A 15,203-nucleotide genomic window follows, 5' to 3' on the forward strand; every position below is an offset into this window, starting at 1 on the left:
TATACAAAGAAGTGTTTGATATAGCAGTTACAGTAATCTGATCAATGTGAACACCAGTAATGTACTCTCTCTCTCTCTCTCTCTCTCTCTCTCTCTCTCTCTCTCTCTCTCTCTCTCTCTCTCTCTCTCTCTCTCTCTCTCTCTCTCTCTCTCTCTCTCTCTCTCTCTCTCTCTCTCTCTCTCTCTCTCTCTCTCTCTCTCTCTCTCTCTCTCTCTCTCTCTAACTGTATCCCAACTCCATACCTAAATATCAGTGTGTATCGTCAGTCATCTAAACTTAGAACATGAACGCACACGCAGTGCTATACAGCCGCACCTTATTATGAAACATCACACGTCTCTGCTAAAACTTGCCCCGCCTTCCCTTCACATAAACTAGCACTTACTTCCACCCTATGGCCTGGGGGGGCCTCCACCTCGACACATAGAAATCAGTTGCTCCTCCAACACCCTCTAGACGGCGACGCTGCTAGTGGTGGTGGAGGTGCTAGCCTCAGCATCATCCCTAGCTACCTTAACTCATTATTTCTCCCAGTATTTTTGAGTTATTGTCTCTCTTAAGCTTACTGTCACTTTTCCTACATCCTGTTTTGGCTTTATCGATTTAAAGAAAAATAAATCGGTGGATGCTCCTCATTTTGGGTGAATCTGCAAGGAGTTTATATCTTCGTGTGGTGATCAACCAGAATCCTTAGCATAGCCATTCTCTGAGAGGGACTTCCAAAGATACTGAAAATGTAGTATACATTAAAATCTCCATTTATACATTGCTGCTTGATCTACATACCCACACATAAACACTTAATCTAGGAAAATAATATGATCTTTATATCATAGTTAGACCACAATCATCTACGAATTCACGGAGACAAAGAAGTGACAAAGAACGATATGCAAAACATATATATATATCTTCAAGCTAATGACATTTGGCCGTATGTGAAAATCATATGGAATTTGGACATTGATAAAACTTTTATAGGAATGATCTACTGGTCAACATTTATAAGGGAACGTGCATGATGCTGGACTACTAGTCACTATACCAGTATTACACAAATGGTCTCATTCGATCACCGTGAGTGGAAATTAATTGGTTATCTAAATAGATATAGTGACAAACCTATAAAAAAATTGAATATTCAGCCACATCACTGGCTCTTTCACTGTGGTCAGTATATTCATTATGTAGATCAGCATAGTATGTTTCAAGGGTGAAGGTTGATATGGTTATTCTGTTATACGAAACAGTTACGAGCATAATGATTTGCATAGAAAACGTGATGCATGTTTTCTAGTTACGTGTGTGGTAAGAGGATGAAACTTTGTGTGTGTGTGTGTGTGTGTGTGTGTGTGTGTGTGTGTGTGTGTGTGTGTGTGTGTGTGTGTGTGTGTGTGTGTGTGAGTGTGAGCTTTTGTGATAATCATTTATGCGTTACGGAGAGAGAGAGAGAGAGAGAGAGAGAGAGAGAGAGAGAGAGAGAGAGAGAGAGAGAGAGAGAGAGAGAGAGAGAGAGAGAGAGAGAGAGAGAGAGAGAGAGGACTATGCCGGGTTCATATTTAGCGCAAAACCCCTTGGGAAGGATGAACACCTTGATTGACTGTAGGCCGACTGCCACACCCAGGATTCAAACTCACGCGTGTCCGACTCCAGGCTGACCCTTGCTGTCTTGTGGTCAGTAGTGCTGACGATTACACCACAGAGGGCCCGTGAGAACAGAATTGGCATCAGGTATAACAGTTCGTCCTACCAATACTTGAAAAGAAATAAAAAGATATTCTAAGTATACAATCATCAGCAAACAATATGACTGACTATAAGTCTACGTAAACTTCTGTGGATCCACCTGTAAGAAAAATCTGCTGTGTTCTAGGACAGGAGTAAATTCCCCAGGTAAACCACCATAGAAATGTAAACATTTTGTCTTGCATTATTCAGCGGTTTTATCATAGTCACGCCCACACGACCCAGGTTTCTCTCATTGGGTTAGCTATGCCAACCATTCGTCGTCCGTTGGTGTATCTTGATGGATTGACTTCATAGCCCGGTTGACAGAAAACGTATGTATCTGTGTGTGTGATTAGTATACATTAAGAATTACCTTTGAGGTCATGAGGGAGTAATTATCACTAGGGTGTGTGTGGCGGAGGGATAGACGGTAAAAGTTTCCCGCGTGGCTCGTGGCCGCCATCTTGGCCTAGTTTGGTTAAGTCGAGCGGTGATTGGCGGAGGCGACGGTATGACAACCAGGACTCGTAATGCTTTTGGCGGGAACATGTCCGTTTCTAAATGCTTCGTATTTTCGTTTAGATTCGATGTGTTTCTCACAGACAACTTGTAAGTAGGAAATCATGTAATATGAAATGTATATTTTGCTTAAAAGGTTTTCATTTCAAGTAAACACATTTTTGTTGTCTGTTGAGGGAGGTGTGAGTCAAGGACGCGTTGTCCCCAACACGTGGTGAGCGTAGCGTTGTGGCGCGTGCTTCACATTACACCACACAGCCTCCTCCTCCTCCTCCTCCTCCTCCTCCTGTTTCTCCTTCTCTCCTGTTATCGGCCCTGCCTGACCTGGCCCCCATGGCTGTCTATATATACCATGGGGGAGCCTCAAGCCGGCACCAGACTCACAGCAGCCGCCAAAGCAGCAACAGCACCACCACTACCACCATCTTCTAACCCTCTACTTCAAGACCTTAAGGATATAAGGTGAGACCAGACTGAAGCCTTTTTTTCTCCCTTTTGTTGTGAGGGGGGGACACGTCAGTGACTTTGAGACCAACGTAGCTGAAAAGAGGAGACATATTGAAATAAGACAGTGAAGTGTCATCGGTAAAGGTTTAATAGTGATGGATTTTGGTGTTACTGAAGACACGCCTTTGACAACATGTAGATAGATTGGTAGAACATTAAGGTATGGCAATGAAAATGGTGATTTCCATAAGAGATTTTTCATATATATATATCTTTCATTTCTTTCAAACAATTCGCCATTTCCCGCGTTAGCGAGGCAGCGCCTATATATATATATATATATATATATATATATATATATATATATATATATATATATATATATATATATATATATATATATATATATATATATATATTACATATATTTATATATATATATATATATATATATATATATATATATATATATATATATATATATATATATATATATGTATATATATATATATATATATATATTTATATATACATATAAAAAAGAATCGCATTTCAAAAGTAACCATATTTCAAATACTACAATATCTCATTAACCCTCATTTTAGATTTCAATATATAAAATCACAAGATTCATATGTTAAAGCTATAATGTAAAAACAATTGAAAATATATATAAATTTTTCGTGATACACAACTGACGTGCTCCGTAACTTGAAAAAAAAAAAATCTTGGATTACTATATGTTTTAGCATTGAAATCTCCACTGTAATTTATCGTCTTCGAAGGGAAACCTAGATAAGAGTTGCTCATATTGAGACTAAGGATATCATATACTAACAAGGCCATAAACATTAATCAATCTATCCTTAGAAATGAGTATTTCTTATCTAATATAATTAGAAGTTCTCTACTTGAGTAGAAAAAAAAGTACCTCATGGGAAATGTCGCCTATTTCAGGCTACTGTATTACAGCATATCATATTTACATCGTTACAATAAATCTGTTCAGTCTATTTGTACATATTAAATCACTGAAGGAAAATAGATATCTGATCTGGTTACCATAGCGCGCATGACTTAGCGAGAAAAAAAAAAATTGAAATATATTGGATCACTATTTACTTTACTGTTGAAATCTCCAGTGTAAAGAGCGAGCACTAAGGAGAAACTCAGCGATGGGGATTATTCATATCAAGAAAATTATCTCTGAGTAATAGAGATACGTTGAATAGCATACATGTGGCAGTTAGAATGATCAAAGTTGTGCGTAAAGAAATAAAAATAGATAGATGAAAGTGACTTCTCTATATTGGTAGAGAAAACGTATACTTTACATCTTGTCCCAAGAGACAGGCATCACTCGAGATAGATTTCCAACATCCTTTTTAGAAGTGTCTACATTGGTATCGACCTAGATATGTGCAGATGCATGAAACAGGGAAGGGAAAATAAACGAGTTTACGTTTCCAAATCCGTGGAAATCTGAATAACATAGAAGTTTTTAAAGAACGAATAACAGTCAACAGAACTGGGTCACCAGTGACCGTGGAATGTGTTTTGTGTGTGTGTGTGTGTGTGTGTGTGTGTGTGTGTGTGTGTGTGTGTGTGTGTGTGTGTGTGTGTGTGTGTGTGTGTGCATTAAACTATGTGGTAGCGTCACGGTGAAGGAAACACAGTGACAGCCCAGTACCAGTGGTTAGAAGAGCCGTAATTGTTCAGTGGGGAGGAAAAGTTGAGGCTTATTTCCTGTTTTTTCCTCCAACAGGATTGTTGGCGAATGGAATGATTTACCAATTAGAGTGGTTGAAAGCAGGACTATAGGTAATGCTATGAACAGACTTGATATTTCAATTCCGGTCCAAGATTAACTTGATTTGCGCCTCCTTAGTCACAATGACAATGTGCAGCTTTTTCTCTGATAGATCTTTATGCTTTCCTACTTCTGCTTACTAAACTGTGAGTTTCTCATATCTTCTGCTAACACAAATAATCTGGAGGGGATCTAGTGGTCTATTGTTGTCTGAATCCCATTGCATTTCTCTGCATTCCTTTGTATTCCTTTACATTTCTTTATTTCTCTAGAAGACTTTGCAACATTTTTGATGCTCTTTGATATCCATCTTTGTCCTTTGAGTAACTCTGTGTATATCTGTGACGACTGTCTTGATTGTAATCTCATTCCCAAGTAACAGACACAATAGGAAACCGTTAGCGATCCTGTAATAACCTTGAATACTCATAACTGCTTTTGATGAGACACACGTTTATTATGGAAAGAAAATATTGTAAACTCAGACGATCCTCCCTACCCACTGCAACTGTGATCTTGAGATTGGGTTTTGTGTACCAACTCCTCATTTGACCTCTACCGGCACCGTTCGGCTCTACGTAATCATATTCCAGAAAAATAAGTATTGTTTCTCTGTGAATGACAGTCAGGGTTTTTAGAAGAATACAAAGCAACCTTCAATTTAGCATATTGTTTTGTCTTTAGAAATGGTTCATGATTCCCTTGCATTTCCTATCAGTAACAAGCATGCAGGGATATTCCATTAAGCGTTAGCACTGAAACATGCAATGAACGCAGTGAAAAGAAAAGCTAAAACCACTAAGTAAGCAGAAAAATGACGTTACAGGAGAAAATTGAGCTTGAAGGGATTAAATGTTATCTTAATGAATATAGAATTAACCTCTTAGTTCTCTTTCTTTGCAGCAGTTGTAAGGTGCTCTTCAAAATATGGCTGGCATTTAGACGTTTTAGGGACAGCTTCAAAGGCTTTGCTCCAATCACGAGCAGGGACTTGATGGATTCCTTTGTAGCAAGAAGTTCCTCGACAAGACTATATTTCTATTCGTACAGTGACGATGATACAGCCTTGTGATCATGAGTGCAATGCAGTATCAAAATCCCTGTGACTCTAGGGCCTGTGTGTAATTGGTGATTCCTTAAGCAGTCATGCATTTCTGCCATGGTGCACCACGGAGCCAGATGTTCAGGTCGGCTGGCCGCCTCATTAAGGTCTACTTATCCAAAATGACTCCCATACTGCACCATTTGCTGGACAAGCACCAAACCACAGTCAGAGGAAAGACGAAAATCTACGTTAGATCCTATGGATTCCAGGACAGAAATGTAACAAAAAAGTCTTAAAAAACCGAAATGCCCTTTTTTTTCTAATCTATAAAGGTAACTTTCCTGTAAATAAAGTCAAAAGTAACTCAAGATAATTGTAGTTTTTTAAGTATGTCGTTTTCTTTCTTCTATTTAGGCTCTACTATTAACCAAAGTTGTTGCGCACCTTTCTTCCCTGGCGACAGTATGATTACATAGCAACACACAGCGTAGAAAGCCTCTCACATATGGCCCATCGCTGTGGTTAAGGGTAATAGTGTTTTCTCATCATTACCTGCGCGCCCCCCACTTTCTGGCCCACATTACATCATCAACAGCATAATACATCACCCATCATTTTCAACAGTCCAACACACATACGGAAAACATCATATCATCCCCCACGCACACATACACACACACACACACACACACACACACACACACACACACACACACACACACACACACACACACACACACACTTATATCAAAAGCACCTTGACACATCAAAAGAAATATACGTGCATCATGATATTCACACATGCTTCTTTTTCTCTGACGCAAACACCTTTACGCATTCATACCACACCGTTACATGTTCATGCTCTCACCTTCACACACACACTCACGTTCTCGTATGTCACATGCAGCTGATGATGCTCTTTTGTATAGCGTTGGGAAGATGTTGAGAATAATTGCAGATAATAGGTCATTTTTGACGAGTTAAGCAGTTGTTGTTAATCGCTTGGTAAAAGCAGCACCCCAGGTCTTCCACCTGGCAGGATCGTGTGTGTTAGCACCGCCGTCTTGGGTGATAGCTCCGTCGTCATGGGTGATAGCACCGTCGTCTTAGACTTAGTCCCGTCGTCTTGATGTTAGAACGATCGTCTTGCAGGTCTCGTCCATTTTTCATCCAGAGTGAGGCAAGCATTACTTGCAGGGCTTGTAGTGAGGATCTCGTGAGATAATGTCCTCTTAACGCTGAGGTCTTGTATGAGAGAGAAACATACCTAGAACGTCAGTGCTGTATATCTAAGAATGCACGAATGAATAGGTCAGAGTGAGTAGGGACGAATATGTGTGAGAGTCATAGTTCATACTAAAAAAAAAGAATTATGTTATCTTATTTTTTTATCTTTAATTAGAGAATCAAAGTCACAATAACGAAATGACAGACTGTAGTAAAAGCTGTTATGAAAATATAGGGATCGTTAGATTGCATACGAAAAAGGACAAAGGTTATTTCCTATCTTTGCAGTTGCGGCGCTGAGTAACGGGTTGTTAACTTGTGGTTTTGGGTCAGAAGTGGCAGTTCCTCGAAAACAATCGATTGATTGAGATATTTTGATTCTTACTCAATGTTCCTGTTACTTCGTCGTAAAAAAAAAAAGTTTTCAAGTTCCTGTATCTACCGCTTTCCTAAAATGTCTCAAACAATCCCTTTTTTCTTCTTCAGGCAGGATGAAGAGCTTCGCGGTACTCACTGTGCTGTTCATGGCTGCCCTTGCCTCCGCCGAGACGGAGAACGAGGCACTAAAGGAGACTTCCCGCTTTGGGTTCCTCAACTTAGACGGCGACAGTTCCACCGTCACCTTCAACTCCACTTCCCTCCAGTACGCCGTCATTGCAGGCATCGTCATCCTTCTGGTCGCCCTTGTCGTCGTACCTCTGCTGGGATTCGATCTCGCTACTCTCTTCTCTGCCCGTGACGGCTACGACCCCTACAACTACGGCTATGACCAAAACAACGCTTACTCCTCGTACACCAGCTACGCTAAGAGGTAAGGTTATGGCTAAACATTTCTCGTACACCAGCTACGCTAAGAGGTAAGGTTATGGCTAAACATTCCTCGTACACCAGCTACGCTAAGAGGTAAGGTTATGGCTAAACATTTCGTTAACAGATTTGTCGTATAATGGGATAACCACTAGTCTGGCCAAGTTGTCATCTGACACAGGATACGGGTAATGAGAGACAGTCAGTCAGCTGACTAAATCAGTATTGATGAGAATGGTTATTGTAAGTCTTAGAATAATTGTGGTAATTTTACATTTTCCTGAGATTTTTTTTTGGTCAGTGATAGTATATGTCCTAATCAATGAACCTTATCTGATATAATCTAGACTAAGAGATGTGTGTTCCCATCCGGGGGGGTTTTCAAGAATAGATCTATCGTTTTCGTATAACAGAAATTTCGTAACTTCTCGAGGGTGTAAACTGAAGAAATACCTCTCTTTTTCTGACGAATCTGTCAGCTTCACTAACCCCAGCTTGCCTAAGTCTTTGCTTCTTAACTGTCTATCTGTCTATCCAGTAAGCTGTCATTGTTCACAGTGTAACTAATGGTGTTCTTTTTCCCAAGGTCTCTCGACATCCTGTCGCCAGTGTTGACAGCCCTCAGTCAAGCTTACAAGAAATATGAATAAACTAAGTGTGTGTGTGTGTGTGTGTGTGTGTGTGTGTGTGTGTGTGTGTGTGTATGAGGTCGCCTACAATGACGAGGGCGGGTTCCCCCGATTTGCAGGCAAGACCCGTGATAGACTATACACCAAGGACTTATGAAAAGACCTCAGACCTGATCTGAACTGACCTAACTTGTCCAGGCCCATCGAGATGTAGCAGTCACCTGCTTGTACTAATGTGTTCACCAGACACGACACTGGATATGACTCGAACTGACCCTGACAAGTATGTCAATTGTCCTCTGACCCTGGCATCGGTATCATCTGACCTCTGACCTGCGCACCGACGCCATCTTTCATCTGTCTACTGACCTGGTACCAATATCATCTGCCCATTGACCCTCGTATTGATAATCATCTGGATCTAACTGTGATATTGATGCGCTAACACAGATATCATATTACCTCTGACCCTTACACCTGTGTCATGTGACACATGACCCTAACCTCCGATATCATCTGCCCAGTGAAACTGGCATCGATATCATGTGACCTCTGACCCTTACACCGATGTATATCTGTACACCGACCCTTGCATCGGTATCATCTACCCTCTGACCTCTGCCCTTGGTATAGATATCGATCCACTAACCACCAGACTGCAATCTTTCCACTGATCTTGTAACCCTGCCGGAGCTACTTAAAGCATCTTCTGATTCTGACATCTGCTGTCATCCCTCACCTACTAACACGACCACTAAATCATCTCCCACATATGGCAAAAGGTGTATACATTGTGTTGAACCTTTTCGCCCATCCTACTTACGCTGACACTCACTCATTTATCAGTCATGCCACACGACATAGACTTTGTGTTTTGACCTGCAAGTGGCATGGTTAGTGGCTCTATAAACCTATATAACTGTGATGGACTGGGATAACCTCCTGGAACACACAATGTAATAGGTGCCTTAAGGTTTCAAGTGATGAGGCGTTTCACTGTAAATATCATACGTTAATTGACACAGAAACACAATAGACTTCTTCGACTGGACTCATCCTACACACTTCCTAGACATATTAATCTATTTATTTTTGTTACATATCTCTATTATTTATTCACTGATTTTGTTGTTGTTGTTATAAACTATTCATCACGTGAAAAGCACATCATGTGATGGTTATGTTAACAATCTCTCAACAGAAGTTCAGCTAAGTCTGTTGAATCAGATAAGATATAAAAGTATGAAATAGGGAGTATGAGTTATTTATCCTAAAGTAGGGATTAATCACATAGATTAGTTTGCAAAGTAGCGAGTGTACATGATACACAGATAAAACCACAAAGAAACGGAGAATACGAGGCGTCCAGTGCTTTCGTATAATTATATTGCAAGGAGTGAATACAGATAGACAGAGGTAGAGCGTAATATACCAGCTGCCATTGGGCGGGGCAGAAAAAATAAATTAGAAAACAAGTGTAGGGATGAGGCATAGGTCACACTCGACGTCCTCACTTCTCTCAGTTTACAAACTCAGGTTAACTTGTGTTCTGGGAAACACAGTCACAATATTTTCACTTATAATGTTATCCAGTTTCTATAAACCAACATCGAACATGCCCCAATTATGGCCACATTGGACGAAAGGCGAAATAAAGTTTGAGAAAAAGAGTATATAAGAAATCAATTTGAGCTCCTCGGATGTCTGTAGGCCTGATTCTTAGAGGAAAGATATAGGAGGTGGGAAAGAGGAGAGAATGAAGTCATTTCCACAGCATTGCTATTGGTGGTAAGTTGAAGGTATAACAGTCATTTCTCATGTAGTTGGTCTTCACACATAAACTAAGGTATTGCATCAGCCACTCGTATACCTAGGGTTCAGCCAAACTATAATGGCTGGGACACAAGCAGAAAGCTTGTATGTATGTATATAAAAGAAAGACGATGCAGTAACATCACAGCAGACAGGAAAGGTGATAGCAAAAGCCTTAAATGACAGGTCTTTGATTACACTCTGGCTTAGAGGTAGGAGGAAGAGGAGCCACTTCAACCATGTGAGCAGTAGTTCTTGGGACAAATATAATAGCAACTGGTCGTTGTCGCAGAGAAGGTTATTTCAGCACCTATACAGCACTGTCTGCTTTTAGAAAACAGCTTTTATGATATTCAGTATAGGAGGTTTCCGGGACAGATTGAAAGATAAGAGTGTGTCCAACACTTTAATGTTACTGTAGGGAAAAATCTTGTTTTTTTTTTATTTGATAATTGAGAAATAAGTGAGATTGATAAAGATATAGGCAGCTACTGTGATTTCGTGCTGTTCAGTTCAAACCAGGTTACTGCTTCCCCACACCTTGAGGCTACACAGGTACGAGATGGTAAAGCAGGATATATGTTCACAACAACGAAAAGAAAAAGTGTTGCAGTAAGGAGGGAAAGGAAGGAATTAAAAGCATTCAAAGTAGTATCAATGACGTATAAGTGAAAAGGGAGGGCTAAAGGATAAAGAAAAATCATTCACGGGGAGGAGGAAGAGGAGAGGCAATAGGATAGAACCCTGTAGGATCCCACTGTTTACAAGATGAGAAGGAGTCGACCTATGAACAACCTAAAGTGTTAACGCAACAGTGACCTGGATATGGGGCATCATTAACTTAAAGACACTGACCTATCTGATGCTAGGTTGATAGAGAAGCACTGACATTGACAACACGTAACGGTATCTATGAGTGGTCTTATTGCACAACTCACCTCCAACAGGAAGTAGGTAAACCACTTGGGTCACACAAAATCTAGGATACTGCTTTGCCAAAAGATTAGAATATCTTCTTTCTTTTTTATATCTCTCTTTTCTTTCTCTGTGATTTAAAGTAATTTTGCTTTACGATTGCTCGGGTAGTCACAAAGGACATAAATCTGGCCAAACTGTAACTCCATGGGTCTACAAATGGTCGTTATTATAACCACGAGATCCGGGAACTTCAGCCACACTCTTACCCAGATAACGAACACTCCCTTCTGTTATTCAGGATTCAAGAATATTCACCGACTGGATGACATTTTAGTGATGATTCATAGAATGTAAATCGAGTTATTTCCTCTGCAAGGGAGTGGGTCAGTTAGGCCATGATCACTCGTAGAATCAGTAGGATGAACAGTGTTTCCCTTCCTCTTTAGCATGCTTGTAGATGTGAACATTTTTATTTCGTATAGCTCTTATTCTTACAATAAACTAGAGGCGGCAAATTGACTTCTATGGGAGCCAGATTAGTGATAATGCGTTCAGTATGCTAATGTGTAGCTGCGGCGGATGTGAGAATAATTGATTATGCAGTTGTGAAGACTGTGTCGGTAGTGCAGGCGTGGAGGTGCGTAGGTAGTGTAGGTGTGAAGATGGTCGGTAGAACAAGTATATGGTTGGTAGTGCAAGTGTGAAGATGGTTCATGTATAGCATAGGTGTGAATATAGTCGAAAGGTAATGCAGGTGTGACTATGGTCACTTGGTAGCGCAGGTTTGCACACACACACACAGACACACACACACACACACACACACACACACACACACACACACACACCAGCAGGAATATCCTGACATGTATGTACATCCGGGCACACCCTAAACTTTCCCTGATTATGGGGGCGAGAAAGAAAATCTGGCGTACAATGACGTCCTACTCCCTCAGCCTGAACAGTATGGATCGCCTCAGTGAACCTTCCCATGACTCTGTCACTCAACATTCCATCTCTTCTTCTCTCTGCCCCAGGGGTGAGGTCATCAAGCTCTCCTCGCTGAACTTACATGTGTGTTGGATCAGACTGCTGCTCTGTCCTACTGATGCTATTATTACTGCTATAACTTAGTGCTGTAGCTAAATAATACTGCTGCTGCTGCTACTGCAATCACTTTATCAGTAATACTATATGATGAACCATAGAAAAAGTCTATTTTAGTGACAAAACATAAGAATGTAGGGGAAAGAGAAAGGAGGAGGAGGGGATGATGACCAGAAAAAAAAAACGAGAATATAGAGAGAAGAAAAATGAGATTAAGGTCCATCTATAAACTTGAAGTAGAGGATGAAACAGAGGGAATGCAAGTGTTCAGTAATTATGGGCAGGTGAACAAACATCAGTGCCATTTACAAATCATGCCAAAAAGAGTCTAGAGTTATCAAAATTCTTTTGCCAGTAAACTAAGGATAATGGACAGCAGCAGTATCAACCTTATAATGACTGGGTATAATAGGTTAGACGGACTTCAATGAAAGGAATCAGGACAATATGTCTGTGACGCTTACTGACAGCTAAGTAATGATAATCAAATAAAGATAATGGTGATAGAGTTAGCCTATCCAGGTGATGATATCCTGATATAATATTCATATACATATATGTAAAATATTGAGACTGACTTCATAAATACAAAGGAATACAAAGGAAATCAAACAGCAACAGAGTACTAGATCCTAACGAAGCCGTTTGTTGATTGTGGAAGAGACCACGAACTCATAGATTGATGACTTTCGAATAGTGAAGTTATATCAAAAGCTCCAGTGATTAACACAAGCCCTAATCGAGGCCTTGTATTAACGAGAACGATAGAAAAGAAAAAGGCTAAAGATATAGGGAAATAGAAAGAGAGAAAATGAGAATCTAAGGGTTTTTTGAGGACATGAAAAACTCATAGGGAAGACGCAACGGGAAAGATATCCAAATGTTTCGTGATGTGAAGGAACAATTCATTTACAACATCCACGTCTATAGTTACTGACGGCCAGAGCGTAAATCATGTGATGCAAAGGCTTGCTGAGCGTTACATGACCTAGCTCATGGCGGAGGCACACAAAGAAGCCAGCTCCCGAGGACAGAAACGCAACTAATTTTCGAAGAGAGATCCGACGGTGCAACGCTGAAAAGGTGGGTCGAGTTGTGAGATCAGACTGGGAGAAGTTGCTGAGTCGAAATCCTGTTGACTCGAATGTGTTAAGAAGTACTTAGAACCGACACTTCCCCCAGATGTAAGATCAGCGCTCCAGCTAGATAAGAACAAATCAATCCTTTACGTGACAGAAGCAGGAGACGAATCGTCCACCTCTGGATTTTCATTTTCTATTGTCAAAAGCATTTATCAGACACCACTGACATAAGTATCTTTAACGGTCACACACAATTTTTATGTAAACCTTCGATTCTCATTTGATTTAATTATTTTTTGCTCTATACAGTTAACGAAACCAGCGATAAAGTCACTCACTTTTAGAGGAAATGTCTAACAGTTGTTTTAGTGGTTTTAAGTTGCTCTTTGAGTGGTGCTAAGCCCATTTACCAGATATATAGACGCCGTATACGATCCTGTTCTATTTCCTCTATAAGGGAATTCGACTTTCCATTCTTCCTGTTGTTTGGTATTCCTCTCACAGCTGTCCCTTGTACCCGGATGTGTGACGTCAGCGGGACACCTCGACGAGGAAAGTCCACCCCGAGGACAACTCAAGCACGGCATTACCAAGTGGTGGAAGGTGACGTATAGTGTGATGGTCAGAGGATCTCTGAGGTTCAGTTTTGTTGGCTATAACCACGTTTAGCTATCTAGCAGCTTATCTGATATCCCCGGGTGTCATGAGCTATGATTATAATGAAGAGGACGTGGGGGGAGGACATCATTCCCTCTTAAATTTTTCCCCATCCACCATCACCACCACCCGAGCCCCAAAGGACGAGGCTTGATAGTGGTGGCACGGTCTCCATCCCGGGGCAGTACACACACCATACGTGTTGAAACAGACATTGCACGTAGTGAGACTATCCTCTGTGATCATACGAATTCAGGGAGCATGTCTGGGTCACGGGAGAACACGTCAAGCCCCTAAACATAGTATTTCTTCAGATTTCATTAGTCGTTGCAAATTTCTTGCACTGACTTGATTCATCGTTGACCTACAGTTGCACTATGGAGTAGATGAAATCTTCATAATTCACAGGAAAGAACGTCACCTTCTCAAGCCTTCATCTGTTTTTCAGAAACTTCTTTTAAGGCCTTGAACATAATAGACAAAAAGAGTATTTTGTTCTTTCATGTTTGTTATGACTGATGGATATATGTGTTGACTATATATATTCAGGATGGAGAAACTCATCACAACAGATACAAATACCCAAAGCTGCAGCCACATAAGAAGGCTCGGTCTCCCACGAAAGAGTTCTGAACAGGATATTCACCTGGGTCTCATGTGTTACCGTCTCGCCTGCTTGATATCCGGTTCATACCTTGAGAACCAGAGAGTCGAGGGCTTCTGTTGCCTTTGGATTGGTTGGGAGACTGTGTTGCCGGGCTCGGGGATCAGCGCTGGATGGCATTCGTATTCGATTGGTTTTGAAAAATTACCTCAATCTGAAGGAACTGATTTGAAGAGAAAGCTGGTTGCAGGATAGCTGTTAGGAAAAGATGCACATGAAAGAGAAGAACATGGGAGTTGGTTACAGAGAGAGAGGGGTGGGATGGAAAGAAACAGAGAAAGCAAGAAAGGGAGACGGATATAGAGGTGGAGGGAGGAGGAGGAGGGAGGGGAGGTAAAAAGGTATTCAGGAAGGTCGTACAACTGACCTACATTCCCAAGATGGGGCCTCTGCTTGCTGCCTGCCTCACACTTCACACCACACGAAGAATTCCTCCTTTGGTCCGCTCGCTCTGAGAACACCTTTTGGGTGAAAGTTTTCGGTCGAAATTTATGATTAGCCAGACCCTCTCAATGGTATCTCAAATACTTTGGGATATTTCTTCCCTCCGAAACCATTTCAGCAGATTCTCCGACTATCAGTTTTTGCCTTATATAAATACGACATTATCACACTGATACATATCCATAATCTCTGGTTGATTTCGGCATTCTCGCTACACAAATTAAATGCTTTAAACACTCGCTTCATTCACTGATTCATAAAGTCGTTTCTTTGTTAGGTAGAGACAAGTGTGTGGCACCAAGA

The 15,203-nt window shown here is 40.8% G+C and overlaps 1 protein-coding gene across 1 annotated transcript; it reads left to right on the top strand.

The window, feature by feature from the left end:
- Nucleotides 1–2,552: 2,552 nt before the first annotated feature.
- LOC139764160 (uncharacterized) lies at nucleotides 2,553–9,467 on the top strand. Its single transcript, XM_071690704.1, has 3 exons — nucleotides 2,553–2,710; nucleotides 7,267–7,591; nucleotides 8,174–9,467. Exons 2-3 carry the CDS (start codon nucleotides 7,272–7,274, stop codon nucleotides 8,235–8,237), a joined length of 384 nt encoding a protein of 127 aa, XP_071546805.1. The 5' UTR covers nucleotides 2,553–2,710; nucleotides 7,267–7,271; the 3' UTR covers nucleotides 8,238–9,467.
- The last annotated feature ends 5,736 nt before the right edge of the window (nucleotides 9,468–15,203 follow it).

Source organism: Panulirus ornatus, chromosome 48, assembly GCF_036320965.1.
Source record: "Panulirus ornatus isolate Po-2019 chromosome 48, ASM3632096v1, whole genome shotgun sequence".
In the NCBI taxonomy this organism is placed as follows: domain Eukaryota; kingdom Metazoa; phylum Arthropoda; class Malacostraca; order Decapoda; family Palinuridae; genus Panulirus; species Panulirus ornatus.